At 37.4% G+C, this 26,256-nt stretch overlaps 1 protein-coding gene across 9 annotated transcripts in view; it reads left to right on the plus strand.

Annotated features, from left to right (window-relative positions):
• Nucleotides 1-25,870, plus strand: part of TAFA5 (TAFA chemokine like family member 5) — a 382,319-nt gene extending 356,449 nt beyond the window's left edge. For 4 of the 9 annotated variants that reach the window (XM_067469031.1, XM_060777804.2, XM_060777808.2 and 1 more), the window contains 2 exons: nucleotides 17,144-17,222; nucleotides 23,533-25,870. In XM_067469031.1, the coding sequence (XP_067325132.1) occupies nucleotides 17,144-17,189 (46 nt within the window). In that variant the 3' untranslated portion in view covers nucleotides 17,190-17,222; nucleotides 23,533-25,870. Of the gene's footprint in view, nucleotides 1-17,143; nucleotides 17,223-22,444; nucleotides 22,537-23,532 lie in introns of those variants that run through there. The other 5 variants (XM_060777805.2, XM_060777807.2, XM_060777810.2 and 2 more) reach the window with 3 other exon arrangements.
• Nucleotides 25,871-26,256: the final 386 nt, after the last annotated feature.

The following is a 26,256-nucleotide window of genomic DNA, read 5'->3' on the forward strand; positions in this document are numbered from 1 at the left end:
CAGCTTAATGCTACAGAATCACAACAGTTGTAGCTTTACAACTTTAGCCTTCTTTAGCCTTCTTTGCCAAATAGAGCTGGCATCTCATCAAACTATAACTTTCATGACTCCATAGCAGAGAACCATAGCATTTAAAATGGTGTCACACTGTGTTAATCCTACAGTTTAGATGCATCCAAAGAGAGCACGATTTCTGCTTGTATCTCCCCAATTAAGTATCATATTAACTGAACCAAACTGCATATATAGTTCTTGTTATTGCAATTTGATCAACTGGACAACTGTTTCTATCACTTCGCACAATTTCCATTAATAAATAGCTTATAACACTTTAAAAAGTTTAGCTCAGTTTATAAAAGAGTAAATCTTAACAAAAAACTGTCTACCTAATCTGAAAAAAAATGTGGTTGCAGAACTACAGTACTTTGAACATGAGGCTTGGAGGATGGAACTATCAGCTCTTAATTATGACGACCTGATGAAACTTCCACATCTACAAGCAGTTGCTAAGAGACATCCCTGGACAATAAAGATTATTGGAATCCATTTCAGTCTGGTTTCTAGCACATTGTTAAAGTAAAATAGTTCATCCCAATCTATGACCTTTGCCAAGATATAGCTAAAGAGATGTGCTTCTTATTAGTTTCTGACAGCATCCTACTGGATTAATAATATTGGATGGATAAATGTGAAAACATGTCCCTGGTTCTAATCTTGTTAGGTTGACTTTTGAGGGAGGTGTCGGGACCTGTTTGCTCTGTACAGCAACATTCATGTTTTGCACCATTGTTCTCTTAGACTCATACTATTTAACATCGGTTTGGAATTGTTAATGGAGACGTGGAAGGAAATTGAATGAAATGTCACTTATATGCTGATAACACCCAACTCTTATTTATTCATGTAATTGAAATGTTGAGTAGATGATCAAAATAAGGCACTGGCTTCGCTAATGGATGAAAACAAATGTAATAGATGAGAATAAATGAAAAATATTGCTCTGTGTGTGCATGTATGTGTTTGAGAGAGAAAGAGATATCCAGTCATTTGTTCATCACTAACATGTTTAAGTATTTTAGGCTTCTGTATCTTTAGCTGCTAATATCTTCTGGAGAGGCCCTTCTCTCGCTCTCACCACCGCCCCAAGTGTGATTGATGGGGACGAGGGAGAAGGCGTTCTCGGTGGTGGCCCCTCCTCAGAGACCTAAGACAAGCCCCGTCACTTGCCTCCCTCCACAAAGAACTAAAAACCTGGTGGTTCCAACAGGCTTTTGGAAATGATTAACCTCAGGCGATTAGTTAGGCCTCTGCTCTTTACTCTACACACATCCCCGGCCCTTGCTATTTAGCCCTGGTATAGCCCTTTTATACCTATTCAATAGGCCCTGGAAATGAAGAGACCCTGACACCACCCTGGCCATTAGCTATGGCCTTGTCATGCACTTTATCCACTTCCCGGGCCCTATGTTTTCCCCATTGGCCCAGCCCTCTTGTGGTTATGCAACACACCTTGAAAATAATAGCTCCAGGCCCCACCCTGATCATCAGGTAGGCCATGCTTGCATTTTACTCACTCCCTGGCCCTAATCTACTTCGTTGTGTCAACCCAGCCCTCTCTTAGTTGGTGAGGTCCATTTTGGAATCTTAGTGATTGGAAGCTGAGCTGCCTAATGGAATGAGTATCAGATTGGTTTTAATTTAAAAATGTGTGATTGTCATATAGTACTATGTTTATAATGTTTTTAAATGTTTTTATGTCAGTAAGTGCAATGCTTACCATGCTGGAAACCGCCGTGATTCCCTTTGGGGAGATAGAGCAGTATACAAATAAAGGTTTATTATTATTTGAAACACAGCAAACAAGATCACTATGCTGGTTGTTGTTTAGGATCACACGCCAGACACTTCCCAAGTATCTAGGGAATTATGTATCAGCGAATAATGTGTGCGGATCCCAATAGGGTGGCCTTTTGCAGTTGACAGATGGTAATTTTGTCAGCGCTGATTGTGTTTAAGTGCAGGCCAAGGTCTTTAGACACTGCACCCAGTGTGCCGATCACCACTGGGACTACCTTTACTGGCTTGTGCCAGAGTCTTTGCAGTTCAATCCTCGTATTGTGTCAGCTTTTCCAGTTGTTTCTCCTCAATCCTGCTGTTGCCTGGGATTGCAACAGCAACAATCCATACTTTGTTTTTTAAACACAATTGTGAGGTCAGAAGTATTGTATCCCAAAACTCTGTCAGTCCGAATTCAGAAGTTGCAGAGTAGTTTGATGTGTTCATTTTCTATAAGTTTTGTGGCTTGTGACACCACCAGTTCTTTGTGGCAGGCAGATGGTATTTGTGGCACAGGTTCCAATGAATCATCTGAGCAATGGTGTTATGCCTCTGCTTGTAGTCTGTCTGTGCAATCTTCCTGCAGCATCTGAGGATGTGATCTATTGTTTCATCTGCTTCCATGTAGAGTCTACACTTGGGATCTGTCATCGACTTTTCAATTTTGACTTTGATGGCATTTTATTATTATCAGCATCATCGTCATCCTCATCATCGTTATGACCGTCCCTCAAAGCTAAGAAGCATAGATTATTGTTACATTCATCAACTATTTATATCTTACTACATATATAAGTGAGATTGCCCATTATAGCAGAAGCAGCTGGTCATGACTATGATAGGACTCTGAATGTATAAGTGAGATTCAAATCATATCCAACATCGTTTATATTTTGTGCTGGAGGATTGCTCAGAAATACTGGGAATGTTTTCCTTTGACCCTAGCTTTATTTTGATATAGGACAGGCTAGCTATCTGTCCTATATAGAACTCACCCCAATCTATAACACTTTCAAAAAACAAAGAACCACAGTGTGAGTAACTGCACTGGTTGGTTGAGGGAATCATAAGATCCTCGGGGAGCAGTGGAGACAAGATCAGAACCCTTCTAGCAAGTGATTTTTATTAAGAAAGGAAAACTAAATGGCAATTCAGTGGTTAACTGGAAAAGCAGTCCCAGAGATGAGAGAGAAAGAAAGATGAGAAGCAAGACAGCTGCCAGCTATGAAGGCTGTACAGTGGATTGCTTTGGCTTCTGGGAGAATTGTCATGGGAATTGAAAGCTTCTGATAGGAATGGGGATTCATAGTATCAGGGTAAATCTGAAGAAAAGGTAAAAAGAGGCTTTCCTCAGCTGAAACAAGGCTTTGCTGGGTAGAGTCTACCTGAAGTATGTATGCAGAAAGAGATGCCTCAAAGCTAGAGTTTTCAACTAAGTCAGGCTACATTTAAAACAAGAGCCTAGAATTAAGTATTTAGTATATGAGAAGAAACCAGCAGTTCAAGAAACTTAGGCAGGGGATCAAACATAGAATGGCATTGTCGAACAACTGTAGGGAGGCTGCTGGCTTACTTTCAAAACACATGTTGAGCTCTGGGATTCAGAGGTCTTTCTAGCGTCTGATCATGAAGTCTCAGAAAAAATAGGGTGGTCTTAAGTGGAATAATGCTGATATAAAAATAAATACTATGATGTCATTTTGGTTTGGTTTTGGGTTTTTTGCTTTACAAATTGAAGTATAAGTTTCAAGATAAATGTAAAATATAGTCCTTAGGAGTATATGCAGAAAACATTCCAAAGCTGACACAGTGGTGGCATATTAATTGGAGGATTAGGAATAGTAATTATTTTGAAAGATCAAAAGCGAGTGCTTAGGAACCAAGGATTGTGCTTTGTTCAGAACAGCAGAAATTTTCAGTGGGAAGCATTGTCCTATAATATCATCAGATAGGGAAAGAATCTGTGCCATGCTCCACTTCAATGACTCTTAAGGCACGGAGTCTGATGACTCCCATAACACAATGTACAACTATTTCTGGTGGGGCTCTGTGCTTAAAGGGGTGGCAAATTGGAGCGTGTCACCTCAAAGGCAACATGGGAAGCTTCCTTTGTTCCACAGGGGGAAGCCAGATGGTTGACACTTTTGCCTGTGGGATGCTCAGCAGAGTGAATTGCTTAATGTGGGGTGTGGGGTGATGGGTTACTCATGCCCCATCCCCAACATGCACCACCAGAATTGCTACCATTTGTAGCAATTCCGGTGGCCTTTATGATAAGGTCCCTAGGCTGAATCCACACAAGGACTATATCCCAGCTTTAGTACACAGTATCGTGCCCTGGTTTGACTCTGACAAGACCACAATCATATATATTAATGCAATGTCAGATCTGACTTGAAAGCCACACAGTTCTTATTTCCAGAAGATATACATATTAGTACAAAGGGCCAAAAGTGAAGCTTAGTCTGCCTCAGAGAAAGGAATGGTTCCTTTTAAAAATAAGAATTCCAGTATGATACTTACATTGACCCATTAATAAGTCAATTTTCATCCTGGAGTGAATAGATTACTACAATGCACTTTACATGGGGTTGCCTCTGAGGATGGCTCAAAAACTACAACTTGTGCAAAGATCTGTAGCTAAACTACTATCAAGCTGATAGCAGGAAATACACCACTCTACTGCTAAAACGGTTTCTCTGGTAGTGAGTTGCCTATTTGTTTCCAGGCCCAGTTCAAAGTGCAAGTCAACATCTATAAAGCTCTACATGGTTTGGGTCCAGTTTATTTGCTTGACTGCATCCCCTTTAGCCCAATTCCTGAGCTCCCCAGGGAAGACCTTCCTTTCAGTCCCACCCCCCATCATAAGCATGGCTGGAGGGAGTGAGAAAGAGGTCCTTCTCAGTAGTAGATCCCCAGATCTAGAATACCTTTCCCAAGGAAATTAGATTGGCTCCCTCCTTGTTGATTTTTAGAAAGCAACTTAAAACTTGGCTCTGGAAGCAGACTTTTGGAGATTGTCAGTCTTGAATGGAAAAATTTAGGAAGCTCAATGGTTTTTCTATTTTTAATGGGTTTTTTTTTAATTTCAGCAAGAACAGTTACTTTTGTTGTTGATGTTATGTTATGTTCTTATACATTTTCAGTAATTGCAATGGTTCTATTTTAAGTTACGTTAATTTGACCTATGTACAATTGTTTTTTGTATTGTTTTAACTGTTTCTTGCTGGAAGTTGCCTTGAGTCCCTTCTGAAAGAGGAGGCGGGATATAAATAAAACTTGTTATTGTTATTTATTTATTTTCAGATTGATTTTTTTTTTACAAAATTCTAGACATTTACACAAGAGTATACAGTAATTCATTTGTATCAGTCCCCAACCATGTGGATGGTGCTACACATTTGGGAAGCTCTCGGGTTCAGACATTTGCTCTCCACATGAGGAGATTGATGGGACAAAGTAGTTGATGGGATTAGATCGCATGTATTCTCCTCTTTAAACATTAATTCAACCTGTTTATATGAATGTACAGGTCCCCACAGACTCCAGAAAAAAATGCTTTATCAGCATGCTGTATTGTGAGGTTAGTCTCTATATGTCACAGAAACTGTTCAGATTATCACTGTACCCTTGAGAAGAGCAATAATAAATAGCAGCCAGACTGCATTTGGAACAGCAAAACAGGGCCATTCTCATTTTGCTATTGGGAATTCTAAAGCTGATAGCCAAAGTTCAGCACAGAAAAAGATATTCTGTAGCTATAAGGGTACTGAAAATCAGTTATTGTGTTTGGGTGCAATCATTTCCAAGTTTTGGAGCCTTTTTCTAACATCTAATTTAAACACTTGCACAAGCTCAAATCCTTGTGGGGGATAAAATGAGAGAGGGTATATATCCTCAAATGGAACTGTAGTAGACTTTAGGAAATGGCCACTTGAGAGTTAACAGCTGTTGTTTTGCTGCACTACTGAGTATCTGAGTCATTGTAAAGCAGCTCTTAAGCCTTCTAGTGAATGAGCAGAATCCTTGAGGATTTATCACCTTGCTCACAAATCAGTCAGTATGCAGTTTAAAATACTATTCATATAAACATTTATTTCTGCTTCCATTCCATATCTACATTTCTGACTACAGAAGTTACTGTTAGATGAAATGGTTTTAATATTCTGCTTCTGTTAACAAAGATATATACAGAAAATGACACTCTGCAGGGATGAGTTGTTTTTTTATTACAGTATTAAAAGTAAAACAAAAATAAAAAAAATCCACAGGGCTATAGGTGAAGTGAATTTCTTGAAAGCTATAGATAATTTGTCAAACCAGCGGCAGGTCTTGAGAGCTACTGAGCTGCATCCAAACTGTTTTAAATTGCACTTCCCTTTTATGAAATGGATGCAAGTTGATAAATTTGATCATTTTTGAATAACGCAAAAAGAAGCCTGATAGCACAGATTTGTTTAACCACTCAAAAGTTCAGAAGAATGCTGCACATGAAAAGAAATGGTCTGAACGATTATTCTTATTCTAATGTTAAATAAACTTCTCGACTAGATATCAATAATCTGTTACTTAAAATGAGTTGCATTTAATGGCAACCAGTGGCAACCAGCAGTCCTTGAAAAAAATCAAAGGGAGCTTGGAAAAAGAAACAGTGAAATTAAGATAGATCCACAAACTCCAGTCCATTAGTAGTGAGTTGAACAGAGGCAACCATTTCCTGGAACGCTACACATATTACAAAACAAGTTAACACCCCAATCTCATCAGGGCTTTCTTGCCCATTTTATGTCACAGATTGTCCTAGAAGAAAGTAATCGCTCACAGCCTGCTCCTTTTTAGCAAAATATTTGGAAAATTGTCCAAAAAGCAATTCCAGAATTTCACAAAGCTCTGATGGTAGGTTTAATTTGATGGCCCTTCTGGTCTCTTCCAACTCTATCATTCTTTGAAAGAACCCTACACTGACAAGAATTCTGGAGTAACAAGAATGTTCTACAAAAAATATTAACATTGTATTTTCTGTACAGGGAACCATTTTTTTCTACACAAAAAATGATGTCTACACAGAAAATGTAGTTGGGGACTTATTCTACACAAAATTTGCATGAGATGGTGTTTCTCAGAAACTGAATTTTCAGTGATGTTTCTGCACTGAATACACCACATGCAAACTTTGATGCAGAATAAGTCTGATCTGCCAATAGTCTTTGAAAACCATGCATTTCTTGTAATCCTTCTTGTGAGAAAAATCTTGCTAAAATTACTAACAGTTTCCTTTGAAAGTTAAATGAATGAAGGATTGCATCCCTTCTCTATTCTGCGATGAAGCAGAGCTGTAATGGCTTATGTACCACTTTGCATTTAGTATTATATTATTTTTGCATTTCTATATTTATTGAATTCTCTTCATGAAACTGACCTGTTTTAGGCCTAATCCAATATCAACATTTGAAAGATAAATCATGCATGAAGATGTCAATTTTTGTGATTTTTTTAAAAAAGAAAAAAGGTTATTAATGCCAAGGCACTTTCAAGAATAGATCAATCATTTTTTCAAGATCAGTGCTTGGCATTTTTGTTTTGTACTACTGTAAACCTGGATTTAGTTCTTGTTGTAAAGGAAAAATTGTCCTACAGTAATAAGTAAAAGGAGACTGTTTTATTACTGAAATTAAGACATTCCTGCTGTTTAAACAACTAAAGGTTATGTGGCACCTTTATGATAAAAATATTTTTAACTGTGTAAACTTTATGAAACTTTTATGGATTATTATAACCCACTTTCTCAATTGTTTTTGTTGCTCAAATCATTGCTGACTTAATGGTGACTCCAAGACAAACCTCATCATGGAGTTTTCTTGGAAAGATTTATGGAGAAGAGGTTTGTCTTTTCCATCCTCTAAGAATGCCCAAGGTTGTCCAGTGGGTTTCCATGGCCAAATAAGGGTCTGAATTCAGTTTTCCAGAGTCCTAGTTCAGTACTCAAGCTACAGTACCATGCTTTTGGGATTTTGGTCTGCATAAATAGGAGTCTTGAATAGAGACTCTAATAACCCTCTATTCTGCTTTGGTTAGACCACACCTGAAATACTGTGCCCAATTCTGGGCACCACAATTGAAGAGAAATATTTACAAGCTGGAATGTGTCCAGAAAAGGGTGCCTAAAATGATCAAGGGCCTGGAGAACAAGCCCTATGAGAAGCGGTTTAAAGAGCTGGGCATGTTTTGTTTGCAGAAGAGAAGACTGAGAGGAGACATGATAGCCATGTATAAATATGTGAGGGGAAGTCATAGGGAGGAGGGAGCAAGCTTGTTTTCTGCTGCCCTGGAGACTAGAATGCAGAACAATGGCTTCAAACTACAAGAAAGGAGATTCCACCTGAACATTAGGACGAACTTTCTAATGGCGGGAGCTGTTCAGCAGTAGAACTCTCTACCCCAAAGTGTGGTGGAGGTTCCTCCTATTGAGGCTTTTAAACAGAGGCTGGATGCCATCTGTTGGGGGTGCTTTGAACGTGATCGTTCTGCTTCTTGGCAGGGGATTGGATTGGATGGCCCATGAGGTCTCTTCCAACTCTATGATTCTAAGACTCTCCCTTATAAGAATTTTGGAGATACATACAGTGCAAGGACAGGCTGACTGGTAACAACTATCTTATTTACAGTGCTCCACATTAACAAAACAGCTGGTGATAAGATTATTCTTTTACGAGGCAAGATACTTAACAAATACAGCATAATAGGAATATGTATTGTATATCCACAGATATATAAATCCATTGTCCTAATTCCAACAGACCTCACTACCTCTGAGGATGCTTGCCATAGATGCAGGCGAAACGTCAGGAGAAATGCCTCTAGAACATGGCCCTATAGCCTGAAAAAACCCACAAAAACCTAATAATAGGAATACTTTGAGATTTTTCTTGGGATTGTAAAATAATGAAGAGTACTGTTCATCCTAATGCAAAAATTCACAGTTGGACAGGCGTGTTCAATTTCTGATTGTAGGGATTCATGTTGTATAAATGGATGCTGTTGATACTGATTCTAAAGGACACTAATGATATCACTTTGAGTTTTCCGTGAATGTTTGAGTCATCAGAACCTTGATTTCCCAGCCACAGACACCATAGTAGGCATTGATTTTTCCCACCCCTTAGTTCTAGGCTACATTCTAATAGAAGATAATGCCATCCTAAAGGTGAAGGAGATAGCTTTTGAGAGATGCAGAATATATTGCTTTTATCACCTCTTAAGACATGTTGACTGGGAGTTGTCATCCAAAATGTTATTTTCCCAAAGGTAGCTTTCCCAAGCATTTACCTTATCCCAAATTCCAAGTACCTTCTCTCTGATAAATGTCCTTATCCGTTTTGTATGTATGTCTAGGAAACAGCTTGAACAGCTTATGGGGGGTTGACTGGTCTTGGTTCTAAGAAGAATTTGGTCTAAGATATTTTGTGAGGCAGTCTGGTCATGAAGATGAAAGGAACTTTTACGTATTTGCATATTGGTAAGCAGGGAGTTGTGACGGTAATATTTATTTACTATTTTTACTTAAGTAATTTTAAAAGACCTAGATCACCCAAAGGCACCAGTACATCTTTTCTTGGAAGCTAAGCGAAATCAGTCCAGATTAGTGCTTCAGTGGTAAGACTGACAAGGAATACAAGGTGCTGTAAGCTATGTTTTACAGAAATTGGCAAAACCACCTCTGAAGAGTCTTTATTTAAGAAAATCCTATCAAAGTCATTAGGTCACTATATGTTGACAGGTAACTTGAAGGCATGCATACACGCACACATGCCTACACATGCATTAGCTGCATTTATTAAAATATATGGCACAGAATTGTTCCCTGCACCATCTCTAGAGCACAGTTTCTTATTTTTTGAAGAACTGAGTGTTAACTATAGCAGTGCTATTCCCAACACAGGAAAAAAGGACCTCAAGCAAAATGCTGGATTTGTTGATTTTCTCCCCTTTTAAAATCAGCCCAAAAAGTTCTATATGTCATATTTTATTGCAATGCCAGATTGTAACAAAAGTCCCAGGAGCAGAGTAGGATTTCACTTTTCAAGGATTCAGCAGTATTTTTTTTAATATAAAAAGAAAAATTGCCTTAAGAAATACCTTAATAAAGTACATTTTAAAAAAGAGGATTTATCTAGCTATTTATCTGTTAACGCTTTTGGAATGAGTGTTTAAATGCAAGAATGTTGAGAGTGATAAAGCCATGTTTATTTATTCCAACTGTAGTTAAAAAGAGCCTGGCATTCTGTTCCCAAAACAGCCAACTACATGCCCATGGGAATCTCACAAGTAAGATCTGAATACAGCAATGTCCTCAGCAGTTTGTATTCAGAGGCATACTGCCTCAAACACTACAGACAATATATCACTATTCTGTCTGGTATCCAGTTAAATTTTCGATTCTCCTCTCAAGGTTGTCTAATTTGACAGCCATCACTTGACCTTATGGTATACCATTCCATAGGGATCAGAATCATATAGCTATCTAACATTTTTAATGTTATTGAAAAATAAATCCCAATGTTGAGAGTTACAGTAACTCTTTGTGCTATGACACATGTTTGAGGTTTGAGCCACAGTTTAACGTGTTTAGTTCATGAGATAGTCTTGATATTTGACATGCTTAGAAAAATCTTATATTCAGGCACATATGGAAACTTATTTATGTTGGTAAACTGTTCTAAATTAATTGAGTCTCAACATCTTTTTCATGTAGTGCATTTTTATGTATTCTTTTGAGTTGTTCCTGTTGTCACATGCCTTCAAGTTGACTGAAACTTATGGTAACCCTATACTAAAATTTCTAAGATATATTCAGAGGATGTTTGCCAATGTTTTCTTCTTTGGCTGAGAAAATGTAACTTGGCAGATATTGGGGAGTAGCATGAGCTCGTGCTGTTAGCCCCAGCTTTTGCCAACCTACCAGTTCAAAAACATGAACACTGAATATGGATTTCATCCCGATCACTTGAAATCCTAGTCCCATACTAAAACACACATTAAACTGTCAGTATTCTTCATATCTTAATGGTTTTAAATATTTACAAACATACTGTATGGGAGCCCCTAGTAGCGCAGTGAGTTAAACCGCTGAGCTGCTGAACTTGCTAATCGAAAGGTTCAAATCTGGGGAGCAGTGTGAGCTCTCGCTGTTAGCTCCAGCTTTTGCCAACCTACCAGTTCGAAAACATGCAAATGTGAGTAGATCAATAGGTACCACTCCAGCAGAAAGGTAATTGCACTCCATGCAATCATGCCGGCCACATGACCTTGGAGATGTCTGCAGACAACAACAGCTCTTTGGCTTAGAAATGGAGGTGAGCCCCACCCCCCAGAGTTGGGCACGACTGGACTTAATGTCAGGGGAAAACCTTTACCTTTCACAGTATAAAAAAGTAAGCATGTTATATATCCTGAGCATTACTTTTTCATAAAGAAAAAAAGAAAGAGTGGCTTAATATATTTCAGCAGCTTTCATTCAAACTAACAATATGGACAGTTGAAATGAAATAAGCAGGTCAGGCAATACTTGCAGAGGTAAACAAAAGCATATTGAACCTTCCAGGCAACACTTAAAAGCTTCTTACAAATACATCCAAAGATACTTGTAGAAATGTAATCACTAATCAGCTTCCATTTTTCTTACAATTTCCATTTTAGTGGCCACATTTACAGGTATATTCTTTAATGTTTCAGGGGTAACTGATGAGGCACCATATCCACTTTCTCACTTCCTCTCTGTTTTGCTTTACATACATACATACTTAGTAAGGGATTCTGAAGGCATTTATGGCTTATTTTGCCTTCTGTAGACAGGCACAGCAAGAGTACAATTGCTAATCCCCATATTCACAGACACACAGCTACAAACTGACACAGAGAGTCTATGTTTCTCTAGATTTTTCTTTATACTTCTCTTAGTACAAATGCTGCTAAAAACCCTTCCAGTTAATCAGAGGATAAGGAGGAAAGCTGGGACCTTGGTTTTGTTCTTATGGTTGATTACCGTCAAACCTGAATAACTTGTAAATGCTGCTGTTTTAGTCTTTTATTTAGTATTTTGTTGTTAATTCAATTGATTTTTCACTGCATTGTATGCACACAGAGCTAAAATAGAACTATTTTTCAGAAATAAATTGCTATCTAATGGACATGGTAAAACACAAGGTGTATTTCTCTCACAATGTGGGAATAGCAGGTCTGCTTTTACTGCTGTACCGGGCAATCAGGGTGTTTCTGAATTTATTTGGAAAACAGGCATGCATTGTCATGTGGGCAAAGAGATGGGCTTGCCTTTACTCATGTCATATGGACTGCAATTATTTCTTCAGACCGTAGACCTTTAATTTAATTCACTGCTTGTATGATTCCCTATGGAGTTTCTGCTTGTATAATTTATTATAGACTTGCACTTTGTTCATAGCCTTGAAAAAGATTTGACTTTCAGTTTGTTAAGAACGTAAATACAATAAGACCCATGTTTCCATGGGGGATACGTTGCTGATGGGACCGCAGTTATCTGAAACCACAGCTATGACTCAATCACATTAAATTAGTTGGCTTCCAGTCTCAGCATTGGAGAGTGTAGAGATTTCTAGAGAAGTATCCTCCCTAGAAATTAGGAGTTCCAGTTCATCTCTGTGGTAAATTCTGGGGGTAACTTCTGCCATAGAACTGCCTAGAGGATGTTGCAAATTTCTGGTGGGACCATTTTTCCTTGGATGTGACTAAGTGAAACTGGATATGGGTTCTGCAGTTAAGGGGATCTTACTGTAATTTAAATAGTTTCCCACCTTTCTTCCATTTAAATCATACCTATTTTGTGAGCAGTACTGTGAACAAGGAACCAAATATTTTGCTGCTTTTTGTACTTTGCCAAAATTTTCAGAAAATTCATGCCCTAAGAACAGGAGTTGTTTCTCTGATGCCACACACATCTCTGAAGCCTAGTATAAGTAGCTGGGTGAGGCTTCAGTCCTTTCAACTTTATAGGGAGCTTTTTCTGCCTTACCAGCTTTAAAAGTATTTGAAGTGCTTCCAGTACAGGTCTAGGATTCAAGGAAAAGATCCCCATTCAGCTCCAAGCGAGAGAGGCAAATAATGCATTTGTCTCTGTTGTAATAGAGTCTGACAGAATTTGGAACACACAGTTTGAAAATTAATATGATGATGTTAAACATTAGAAATTATTCATCGTAATTGAAAATGTTTAATTAATTGATCTGGCATTATTTAAATTGTGATTGAGAATGTTGAATGGCACATTCCATGAGATTTACACAGTATGGTGCAGAGGTTGTTGATTCAGAGGGACACATTTTGCTATTGACTTCTTTGAAAGTGGTCCTTTTAAGGTTGCCTACCTCCAACCTGTTTTCTTTTTATCACATGGACTACAAAGTTAATAATATGATTGTTATCATTGCCCGGGAATGATGGGGATCCAAGTTGGGAAAAGCTGCCTCTGAACAAAAGATCTCATCTTACAACTTTTTCACTTTGTCACTCATCTTAACCTATTCTTCCCTCCATCCTCCCAATGTGAACAGTATATTACAAATCCTTTATTTGTTTGAGGATTATAAAAATAGTGTATTTCAGTTAGAACATAGTGTCCTACAACAAATGCAGAGACAAGAAAATAATGATAAGGATAACTTAATGAAGCAAAGATGAATAATTGTAAATCAAAAATAAAAACCTGAGCATAAACAGAACATTTTTTCTGCACAGATAAATCAGGACCACAAAAATATATATGTCCAAGCAACAGATGATGAAATTCTTGGATGCCAAATATCTGGAGAAAGAGGGACGTGCATTACATGCAGGAGCTAGAAGTTGCATAAGTAATCTGTGGGTTCATCTATCTAAATGATAAGTCATCTAACAAGTCAGTGGAGTTCACAATGATCTTTGGATGTAGGTGGACTGTGATCCCCATTATCCCAGATCCATCCCCATGAAAACCCACCAGTATTTTAGGGTGGTCATGTGGGATATTTGTACTATATTTGGTCCAGATCCGTCATCAGTGGGAGCTACAGGACTCTCTGGAAGTGGGAGTCATTTCGGAAATTTCCCACAAACACACTCAATTTTCATTTCACTTTTATTATATAGCTAGATTGGAGATGAGAATTTACTGGGGTAAAAATGCAATATATCCCTAATCAGCCAGAAATATTCAAAACAATTACCTTTGATACAGAACCATGGGAGGGCCTCCTGACACTCCCCATTTCACCCATGTTCTATTCCAAGACTACATTTTTGCTTTGCTTTTCTACACTAGAAGGTGCTCTTTCTTTTTCTAACATGCCTTAAAAGAGATTCATATGATGCATTTCCTGCAGTTCCGATTCTTTGTCTCCCAAGGTATCATGCCTTCCTTTTTTTATTTAATCTTCCAAAGGGAGAAACATCCAATCAAATTTTAATGACCTAATTCACTTAAGTATATTTTTAAGTTCAATATTGATTCAATAATTTAGGAAATTAGATAAATTCACAATAAAAATAATGCTAATAAAAAGCTAATAATTTACCATTTTACTTGATTAATTATATCTAAGCTCTGCATCTTGAGATGATCACAAAGAAGTGTGATATCTCTTTGGCGAACCTTTGAGACCAAGCGTGATAGAAGGGAAAGCAGTAATTCTATTTCTGGCTCCAAAGTAGAGCCAGGGCTTTACTAGATGTACTCACCGAATCTAAACATAGGTATGAACTCTGTACTAATAAACAAAACTTCTCTTTAATCATGGCTCTGAATTTGAGGACAAGTGTAAGCTTAATATTCCTGTTGATCAGTTGCATTATCAATTCAGAAATAGCACAATGATAAATAATAGATAGTGCTTCGCACTACATTTGACTAATGGCATCGCCACTGCAGTATTCTGGTTTTTCTCTGCACCTCAGGCTAATTTGCTTTTCCAGTTTGTTAGATTTTATTTGTGTAACTGTTTCATGACCCAATAATGAAGGTCATTGAGATATCTGTCATTATAACACGCAAGGAACAAAATTCCAACTAGAGCCTTAATTTAATTTGATGTCATTTTTGACAATATCAGTGCCTCCTCCTTCCCTTAACCCTTTAGAGTTTTAAAATATGTCAGGATGAACTTTTTTGAGGAAAAAAAACTTTGGAAATGGTAGCATGTGTTATTCCCCACTGTATTTTATATGCAACAGTAATGCAACTGTGACTTGATTTTGCAATTAAGAGAATGGTCTTTCCAGGAAGGCAAATACTTTTTCGGTAAAGTATGTACCACTTACAAGCATCCTATGGCCATTGAGCATCTGTCCTACTGATGAAGCTGTAGGATAAAAGAATTGTGGTATGATGGATTTTCACATTTTTTTCTTACAATTGTCTGTAAACAATTCCCCCTTGATTCATATTTGACACTACCGCTAGGAAGTAAATATTGGATTAAATGCCAGGCTTTTTTACAATGTTTATGATGTTTAACAGCAAAATAGTAATATATTCAGAATTCATTCAACAAGGTTATTTAAAACTACTTAAACTGGGGTGTTCGTGTTATCTTTGAAACAGATATACAGGTGTGAATAGCTCAATATAATACTATCATGCTGTTATTTTTATTACCTTGAGAGATTGAATTTGCTTGTTTTTTTGCTGATATTCCTCAATAAGACCCCCAGGGGTACTGACTGTGATATGGACTATAAATTATAAAATAAATGTTGATAGAACCTAAAGGTAACTAAATAATAAAAGTGCTGTGAAACTCCTCCCTCCCAATTTAATTCACAATTGCGTTTAGCAGGCTAAACAACAACAACAACAACAACAACAACACTTTATTTATATACCGCTCTATCTCCCCGAGGTGAGTCACAGCGGTTTCCAAATAACATAATCAATACATACAAGGAAAACAGCATAAGCATAACATTAACAAGACAATATAAGCATTAAAAACCACAATAGCACATATATATTTAAAATAATCCTGCCTGTTCAAGTTAATTTCAAAGGCTGGGCCGGGGCTAGTGCAATTTTAGAGGGCCTGGGAAATTAGGTAGAGTCTATGGCTGTACATTTCCAGGGCCTAATAGAAGAAAGTAACCTGGGTAATTGGTAGGAAAAGATATGGCCAATTACAACAGTATCTGGGGCTAAGCTAGAACTAGCCGTTCTCAAAAGTTTGTTTAAACCACGAGGTCTTCAGACTCTTACAAAAGGAAGGGAGGGATGGGGACTATCTTATTTCTCTAGGAAGTGCGTTCCAGAGGTGGGGAGCCACCACCGAGAAGGCCCTCTCTCTCATCCCCACCAACCGTGCTTGTGACAGTGGTGGGAGAAAAGGAGGGCCTCCCCGGAAGATCTTAAAGTCTGCACCGGTTCATAGAGGGAGATGTGATCGCAAAGATAGGCGGGGCCCGAACTGTTTAGGGCTTTATAGGGCTGTTTAGGGCTTGCACCTTGAATTTTTATTGGCAACTTACTGGCAGCCAGTGAATCTGTTTTAAAAGGGGCATTGTATACTCCCTATAGTTTGCTCCAGTAAGGAGCCTGGCCGCCACCCGTTGTACTAGTTGGCGCTTTCGGGCCGTCTTCAAGGGCAGCCCCATGTAGACTGCATTGCAATAGTCCAATCTGGATTTAACCAAGGCTGACCAAGTCAGACTTCACGAGGTATGGTCGCAGCTGGTGCACGAGTTTGAGTTGTTCAAATGCCCTCCCGGCCACCGCCGACACCTGAGCATCAAGTGACAGTGTTGAGCTTGAGGACCCCCAAGTTATGGACCTGCGCCCCCAGGGGGAATATAACCCCATCGAGCACAGGTTGCCATCCAATACCCCGGTTGGCCCCACGACTGACCAGGAGGACCCCTGTCTTGTCTGGATTAAGCTACCCCACCTACCCCCACCAATTCCAAAATATGTCTTGTTACACATCACATTCCAATGCATTATGTCTCAGTGACTTTGGATATTTGACAGGGTCCAACCTATTTTCCACTGCTGTAGTTCATCTGTCTCCAAATTCCATGCCTATCAGCTTCACTAATATTTTCCCCTGACTGCCACACATCTGTCAAGCTATAAACCCAAAAGAGGATAGGAACAGAGAGGCATACAGCCATCTCTCCTGGAGTTAAGCAGTTCTTAGGCAATTGGGGAGATAGAAGACAGTGAGAACTAGATACTAATGTGTGGGGGGAGGGGAGTCCTTGTGTTCTTCTCGACCATTCTCTGAAATTGTGCCTTTTATTAATTTTGCAGTCAAACTTCAACTATACCGAATGTACTGAACAGCTTTGAAATATGAATATAGTTAAGGAGAATATTACCCACCTTTGATGTGAGTTCTCTATATACAAATATCTTGTGAAATGACTCATTTTATAATATAAGATACCTAGTAAAAGAGGCACTTTAAAGCCACCTACGCATGTTCTAGCAACCCTGTGGAAATTGCTTCAATTAAATACTCTGATTTTAATAAAAATGTTTCTAACAGGTTTGTGGAATAGCTGTAATATCCCTTGTGGTGCCATGATCTCCAATGGATATGTGTCTGGTTTTGAAAACAAATTCATTCTTTTTGAAACTCAATGTTGATTTTTTTTAATCACCATGAGTAGAATTTTCCCTAATGAAAAGCCACTTCTGTAGGTTAATATTATCTCAGAACTAATATTCAGTGCATCATAGAAATTACTTTTCAAGATTTTAATATTAAGAGAAAAGAAAGAAAGAAAGAAAGAAAGAGTTCAGATTTACAAGAAGCATCTAAAGACACCCATAGACAACTTAATTCTTTGCTTTTAATAAGGCTTTTACACAAACACACACAGATACATTTTTCCTGCTCACAGAATGAATCTAGAATATGAACAGAACATATGAGTAAAGAATAGAAACTTTGCACAAATACAAATGCTGCAGCACCATGTTTATTATGAATGCTATAAGGTTAGGCATTTTAGGTTGGGAGAAACCAATTTGAATATACTTGTCAATATCCAACCTTAACTGGAGATCAATTTCACGTCAATCATATATCACTGTGTGTAGGTCCTTTTGACATTTTACTCTCAAGTGCAGGGATTGAGAACATCTGGCCTTCTGAATGTTGCTGGATTGCAGTCCTGTAAAACAGAATAGTCAGCCGTAATAGCCGCTGCATTTGAATAACATGTTCCTGACCCCTATTGATATGTCAGTGGCATTCTCTGAAGAAACTATTTCCTTTCCTGAAGCAAACATTTGACTTTCCATTTCACTTTTTATTATCATATAATTAGTGTCAGCATTAAAACCTCTACTGCCAATCATGAAACGTTTTTAAATTAATATAGTAATTTTATTAGCTAAAAGCTTCATACATTAATGAATATAATACATGTAATATATCACTGAGCTGCTGAGCTTGTTGACCAAAAGGTCGCAGATTCGATTCCGGGGAGCGGTATGAGCTTCCACTGTCAGACCCAGCTTCTGCCAACCTTGCAGTTCGAAAACATGCAAATGTGAGTAGATCAATAGGTACCACTCCAGCAGGAAGGTAACGGCGCTCCAAGCAGTCATGCTGGCCACATGATCTTGGAGGTGTCTATGGACAACACCGGCTCTTCGGCTTAGAAATGGAGATGAGCACCACACGCCGAGTCAGACATGACTGGACTTAATGTCAGGAGACAACCTTTACCTTTTTAATATATGTGCCATCTCACACTACCCCGACTACTAAACTGAACTATTAAAATTTCAAGTAAAAAGGCACACAAGATACATTGCAGAAAAAAATAAATAAGAGTTGACTTCTTAATTTACTCCCAGTGGTACATATAATGCTATATCCTACTTTCTTGACTTGTACAACTTTATATTTCTATTTTATGATCCAAACAACTAATTCTCTAACACCACAGCTTATATACTCTCACCTCTTTCTTGCACAAAGACAATGGTTCCCATTTTTTTCATAAAACAGCCCAATAATTTTCTCTTATTTTTTATTCATTTCATTTATTCAATTCAAATGTTTTCATTATCCAATCTTTCTGTATTGGAATTTCCATATTCTTCCATTCCTTTGCATATAGCAATCTTGCCCCAGTTATGTGTTCTGGCACCCTGTCATGTTGCCATTGTCACAATTTGCACCATTCTCTATCCCACCCCAGCACTATTCAAATGCTTAAACATGTATAGCATTACTGTTATACTCCATCAATGTCTTTTATCTATGGAGATTTTTTAAAAAATAAATCAGTGTTAAAGGTGCTATTAGATTCCTTCACCCATCCACTGGTTTTTAGATCTTTATTGAAGGCGTCTGAATAGTTCTAGGAGATCATGAAGTTATGATTCCTTACAAAACTTCCAGTAAATCAGTGCTGACTAGATCAGTATTTCTCAACAATTTATATTTAAAACAGTCTTGATCCAACAACAGTTCCTCAAAAGGTTATTTGGTAGTGTATGAAAATGAGCCAACTAGTCATTGACTAATATCTTTTTGTGGCAATCCCCTGCCCAATTTACCAGGCAAGGTAATTGTGAAGGTGACCATTCCCTCTGCCCACCATTTAGGCTTGGCCTCCTTGTTCCCAAGAAGTCTCAGGCTTCGTGCACTCCTCGCATGTGTGAGAGTGTTGGCCAATCAGGCCAAGCCTCCTGGCTCATTATGAGGATGGACCTGGCACTGGAGCCCACAGAAATGGTTCTGGTGATTGCACATTACACATCTGTGCTACATTGACTTCCATGGTTCAATATGTCATTTTTTTAAAAAATTTCAATCCAGGAATCAACTTGACTTTGTCTATGCATTATTTTGTCATAAACATCCTGCAACATGAATTTGTGGTCTTTAATGCTGCAGGGACACTTACCAATATATTATCTCAGTGGATTATCCTTGTTATTTAATATAAGGATAATTGTGAGTTTGAGGCTTTTTTTTAAAGGAATGTAGTGAATGCATCAAAATTAGTAAATATTTTTATATAAAGCATCCACACACAACATCTGCAGTTGGAGATAAACCCTGCTGTAGACATAGTTACCATATATACTCATGTATATATTGACCACATGTATAAGTCAAGGGCAGCTTTTTGGGCCACAATTATGGATTTTGGTATTGCCCGTTCATAAGTCGAGGGCCATTCTGTAGTGAGGCTAAAGTGCCAGTGCTTTCTCATGAGGCCAGCTGACCCTGGCCTTCCATTTTCCTGCCCAGGCATTAAAAAGGCATTTTGCCACTCTATGCAGAGAAGGTTCAGTATTCACACTTAGCAAGGAAGGAACCATTCCCTTCTCTGAGTAGAGTGGGAAAAGATGAGAGTGTATTCTATGCTCAGAAAAATCCAAAAGAAGCCCTGACAACCATCATTCCCATTTTAATCATTGCTTTAAAGGGAAACCCCAACGAGCTGCCACCATTTTCCCATCCAGGCATTCAGAAAGACCAGAAGTGATGCCATGGCTGAGACAGTACAGTGGATCAGTAATTATTCTAGGCTTTCTCAGAATGGACTAAGCTCTGTTTTTTTAAAGAATTAAGGGACAGTATTTACATTGACCCATGGATAACCCTGGTTTGTGGTTTTTACTTTTTGACTAAAAATTCTAGATTTATATATGAATTACATTATATACATACTCTCCCTCTGAAGTATTATATTCATACCTGCATGGTTCTGGATTCAGCTTTGCTCCTGGGTGACCACGTGGTTGATGTGGCTAGGAAGGCCTTTTTTGAACTTTTATTGGGACACCAGTCATGCCCTTTTTTGAGAGAGAGAATAGTGTCACAGCCTTGGCTTCATCAAGACTATATTCTATAAGGAGTCACTCATGGCCAAGTATGATTGTCTTCCAAAGGTAGAGTCTTGGCAATAGGTACATAAATCACTGGTGAAACCTAGTTTGGATGCACATGGTCTTTCACAATGTGGATATAGATTACCAGATGGAAGGCTGTCACAACAAGGGTTTGGTTGATGCCCCTTCCTCTTAGCACATTTCTCCCTTTTGCCCTCTTTTTGTGCCTCTTCAAAATCTATAGTACCATTTGTAACAGCAGACTTCCAGTTAAAACACACAAATGCCAGTGTTTCCCAGTTCCCTGTGTGTATTCTACTTTTTCTTTAGGCTAGCTTTAGGCCCATCTTTGTTTTTTGGTTTTTTACATGTGATTGTCTCTAAAGAATGTTTGGAAGTCACAGTTTACGGTTAATATACTTTTGTGTGTATAATTTTCTGCCCATTTTTCATCATCCCATTCAAAATGCTAGCTTTTATCTGCAAGGGTTTCTGGTTACCAGAAGAGTTCTCTTTCCTATATGAACTCTGACATTATGTTACAATTATTTTCTGAGAATCAGTTAGTGAGAATACAAGACTTTTTCCCCCCTGTGACAGCATCACATTCTTTCAGACTATCACTGAAAGAACTTAAAGTAGCTCAATCAATTACATGTATTTCTTCCATTTGTCTTTCTATTGAATTTGCTTTTGGAGTATTTTACATCTTTTTTCTATTGAATTTGCTTTTGAGTATTTTACATCTTTTTCTCTGCAACATGTTTCAAATTGTTTATAGTTAATTTCTAATAAGTTTTCAGTAACAGGGGAAATCCTGTTTAGGAGAGAAAGATAGCCTAAAATGTTCCTGTAAAGGAAACAATAATAATTCTGACACAGTACAGAAAATTCAGGGAAACTTTCATGCTGGCACAAAATTTGTTGAGTAATTTCTGAATAAGAGCTCTGGTCTTGAACTTTTTTTCAAGGTAAGCAGAGTAGGAAATACATGATTTTTTTGTAATAGATAAAAAAACTTGGTTGAATTATGAAAAATTATGAGTTTTTACTTGTTAAGCCTATTTGGAGAGAAAGTATGATATGAATCTGGTTCACTTCCATGACACAGACCTAGTACTAACAATAAAATGACAACTAGAGAAATCAGATGTCTTATAGAGAGAAATGATCCACTGACCAATGGTACTGGTACCATAAGATGTCTGACAATTATGTTTCTGTGTCTCTGTGTGTGTTGTATTCTTTTCTAAAAGAATCAAAATCAATTGAGGATCTAGACTATTCTTCCTCAGTGTTGTTATTTTGTTAGTTTTATTTTTATCTATAGACAAAGTTTCTTACGTACCTTTTTTGAGAGCCTTTCTCCAAAATATACAAAAATGCATAAAATGATGAATGAATATTTGTCTTTGCTATCACAATAAATCATAAGAGGAGAAAGAAAAATAATATTTCAATATTAATGTCAAATTTATGTACCTGTTAGTGTCAATGTTTGTTCTCCATGGAAACACTGAGCTTGTAGGTGAGAGCCAGATAACCTAACTTTGCACCCCACAGTATTACCGTAAAACCTAACAATCATTTGATTGTCAGCTGCAGTTAATTATGATGGTGAGAGATAGGCAAAAATAGTAAGACAAAGAAGATAGAGCTACAGAGAGGTTGATGCAATTAATGTTTGCTAAATGTACATACATAAAGGAGGGAAATATCACAATAATCAACCCGGTTTTTTGCCTTCAGCCTATCTGAGGCCATGTGGGTTGGAGTCTGACCACTAGTCGGAAAAGAAAAGGCTGTTTGCAAGAGTTCTGGGGTATGTTTTCCTGGAAAAGGTGAGACGCTGAAAGCAGAACTCTGTCAAAGAAACATTGTGCCTTTATGAGAACATCTATATTCAGAGCTGTTGTTAAACTATTATAGGCAACTGTTTTTATTTATCTTTCAAATGGATGGATTTGTTTGAAAAACAAATATGTAAATTCCATGCTTAATTTAAACTGAGTGGAATGAATCCTGTTCTGTAGTTAGCTTCCCGGTATTTGGTGTTTTTTTTAATTTTTAGTGTACCAATAGTAAATATTTTACAGATTGAGGAAACAGGAAAATGTTAAAGGAATTCTAGCTTTTGTATGTGGAATTCATGTTTGTATGACACATCTTCTGCCAAATATATCCCATGAACTGGATATATATTCCATTGACATTTTGCCCCCAAATCATTTATTACTACATTTTCTATATCATGCCTGTATGTTGCTGCTTTGTGTATTACTATTATTAACATGGTCATTTTTATTATTATCATCATAATTGCTAGGCATCTTTTTTTCCCACTCTGCAATTTTGACCCTTATTTAGTAAAACATCATTTTTCTTATTTGATTTTTGTTTACTGTAATTATTTTTGCTGAAAGTTTTTAATTTCATTCCGTGAAATCAATGTTCAGTTATATTGATCACAAATACCTGTTTAGTGATCGTATCACCAGAGGGCAGTATTTATTAATTTAGTCTGCTGAATAATCAGAACTTGACCTGACAACTTAAAAGCAGATAAACAGATGTACACCTTGAAATAAACTATACTGTCTCTAAATATTTCTGCATTACAGAGTATTGTCTTATGTTATCTGACCAATGTATATAATTTTTATTTAACAAAGAAACACAAAAAGCAGAGACATATATGTTTAGTGCCATTGAATGCACTATCTAATATTTGGAAAGCATTATGGTTGTAAGATGAGTAAATAGTCAAAGCTTTTCTGACCTGTCCTTTGGAAAAGTAGAAATTAAATGTTGATTTGTTTGTTCTTATTGGTTTACAGGTCTCCTGACGAATGCAACAACAGAGACGCCTTGTAGGAGTTTTTAGGCTCTGTGTGGGCTACATTTCCTCGTCAAGTTTCACTGCTGTGGATCATCGTCCATTATATGTCATCCGTTCAACTGTCCCTTTCTCTGTGTTTCATCAAAGACAACATACTTCTACGTTATGAGCTAAAGTCTGTTCTACCATACTAAAGAGCACTGGACTAAGGAATCAAGTTATTAGAGAAATGCTCGGGCATTAGCAATACAAAAACAATAAAACACATTCACAGTTAACGTCTCATCTGCGTTGTGTGCCACTGCTGAACTTGATCTGTGGTGATGTTTTAATCTGAAGAGTTACTTCACTCGAGATAACTCATCCCAATCAGCCTTAGAGAAGACTGTTTTGTCTGTGAGGGGACACTGAGGTGCAGAGGACAATTTCTTCTCATGCCCTAGACTGCCTGAATTGCTTTTATTTTCTTATGTTTCAGTATATACAATAGACCAAAGAGCAAAATTTATTTTAAAGTGGACACAATGTTACTGTTAACAAAGTTATTTGAATTCAGCAGTATGGGGACCACCATGCACGAATTCCGCTCACCCAGTGCTGCAACATCACTTTCCAGCCAATGTCTTTATGGAACACTGCAGAAAAAGCTGGAACTGCTCTTGGAGGAAAGTACACTAGAGAACACAAGGGAACAAGGAGAGAAAATGACCACCCTTCAGCAAGAAAACAGAACTTTGATTGAAAACAACACAAACTGTCTACATACCACCTTTACTCCTCTGTGCTTAGATTGACTTCTCGTACTAAAAAATCATTTTGAGTTTAACCAGTTCAACATGCCTCTTCTATGGTTCCATTATTTTATTTTTATTGTTAAAAGTTGGATAATACAGTATTTGCAAAGAGCATGTTTGGTCATCTGTGGCCTATGTCTCATCTGATCCACCATTTAGCACCAGAAAGCAAATCCAAGGGGGGGAAAGTAACACTTGTTTGAAAGAGATCATTAAATGTATTTTGAAAAGCCTAAAGTTATATATTTAACAGTTTTTATATGTTGTATATTTGTAGAAAATCCTATTTAACAATTAACGTGGTAACTCTGACAGTCATGACACAAATGGGCTCAGAGTTGAGTTGTTGTTTTTATTACTTCAGTTGTCTCTGAAGTGACTGGTGTAGTTTGCTTTCTTCCATTGGGACATTCTGGATGTAAAGCATGACCAGAGAGGACTCTGTAGAAAAAGCAAAGAATAATGTTGTTTATATTACATAAATGCATTCAACCATTGCACTGTTGGAAGGCTTTCTCTCTCTCCCTCTCTTTCTCCAACTTTTGTCTTTTTCATTTTTCTTTGAGGGGCGGTAGATTTTTATATACCAGTAAAACAATGTACAATATCTTAATGGTTTACTTTCCATATTAAGTTCTGTTCTTCCTCTCTTTTTCCCTCATTTTGAATTTGGTATAAAGGTAAGCTTACTCCTTGATCAAGATGTAGGTGGCTTTATGATTTTTTTAAAAAGCTCTCATACATTAGAAAGCCCTTTTGTTCAATATGATAGGATAGTGAAAGTTAAAGATGAGTTCTATATAAGAAACAACAAAAAAGATCAGGAACCTCCAGAGTGGTATCCGCTCCCATCTACAAGTCTGGCTGACAGTGCTATGAGAACAACAACTGGGCTTTTCTCTTCCCTCCCAAAAAGTATTTGCCAATATTAAACTTTTCCCTAATATCCACTGTAGTATACTACCTAAATACTCCAATTAACTTTTAGTATTATGCTAGTTCTGTGCTACTAAAGAAAAAATATATAGAGATTGTTCAAGCAACCATAGATGAGAGGTATGAAAAGGAAGTTCATTTATTTAAGACCTATCCCAATTTTCTAGATTATTTTAATGCACAGGTTGAGGAAACCATTAATTATGGGTGACAGTGTCTATGAATAAAACATTTGCGTAGAAGGTCTTATTTCATCACAAGGGTTTTGATCAGTGTCCAAGTAGCAATTAAAGCCCAGCCACATGAAAAGTATTATGAACTGCCAGCAGTATAAATGACCAATGTCCGACTTAAGGTGTCATGCAATAAATGATGGTAGATACTTCAACTGTATTATAAGAATTGGAAAGCCAGATCCCTCACTCCACTCACTTTCTCTTTTGTTACAGTTTTATTTAAATTTTTTTGAAGGGAGTGTAGTAGCCTTATTTAGTAAATACTGAAAAAAAATTAAAATGTTTCAACATTTTTGTTGCTTTACAGTATTCAGTTTTGTGTTGGTTCAGCTAAATTATGAAAAAATAAAGAAAATCCTTTTATAAGCGAGACTTGTTCACTGCTCTTGACATAAAACAAGGAGGGAGGGAATGGAAAAGCAAAAGTTCTGTGAATGGGTATGAATCAAACTTTTATGTATACAAAAATTACTGCATGCTCGGTTGTGCTCAGTTGTGCTTCTGTACCCACATGGCAGAATCGTAGCCATTTAACACTATGTTAATGCTCAATGTTTTGGCTCAATGCTTTGAAAATCTGATATTTGTAGTTTTTTGTGGTATTTATTTCTCTCTGACTGAGGACTCTGGTGTCACAACAAACCACAAACCTCTAGAATCCATAGGAGGGAGCTATGACAGTTAATTTGGTGCCAATTGTGCTATCATTCTGCAAAGTGGGTAGGAAATGTGGTGTGCTTAGGCTGAAAATATATC

Source organism: Anolis sagrei, chromosome 5 (assembly GCF_037176765.1).
Source record: "Anolis sagrei isolate rAnoSag1 chromosome 5, rAnoSag1.mat, whole genome shotgun sequence".
In the NCBI taxonomy this organism is placed as follows: Eukaryota; Metazoa; Chordata; class Lepidosauria; order Squamata; family Dactyloidae; genus Anolis; species Anolis sagrei.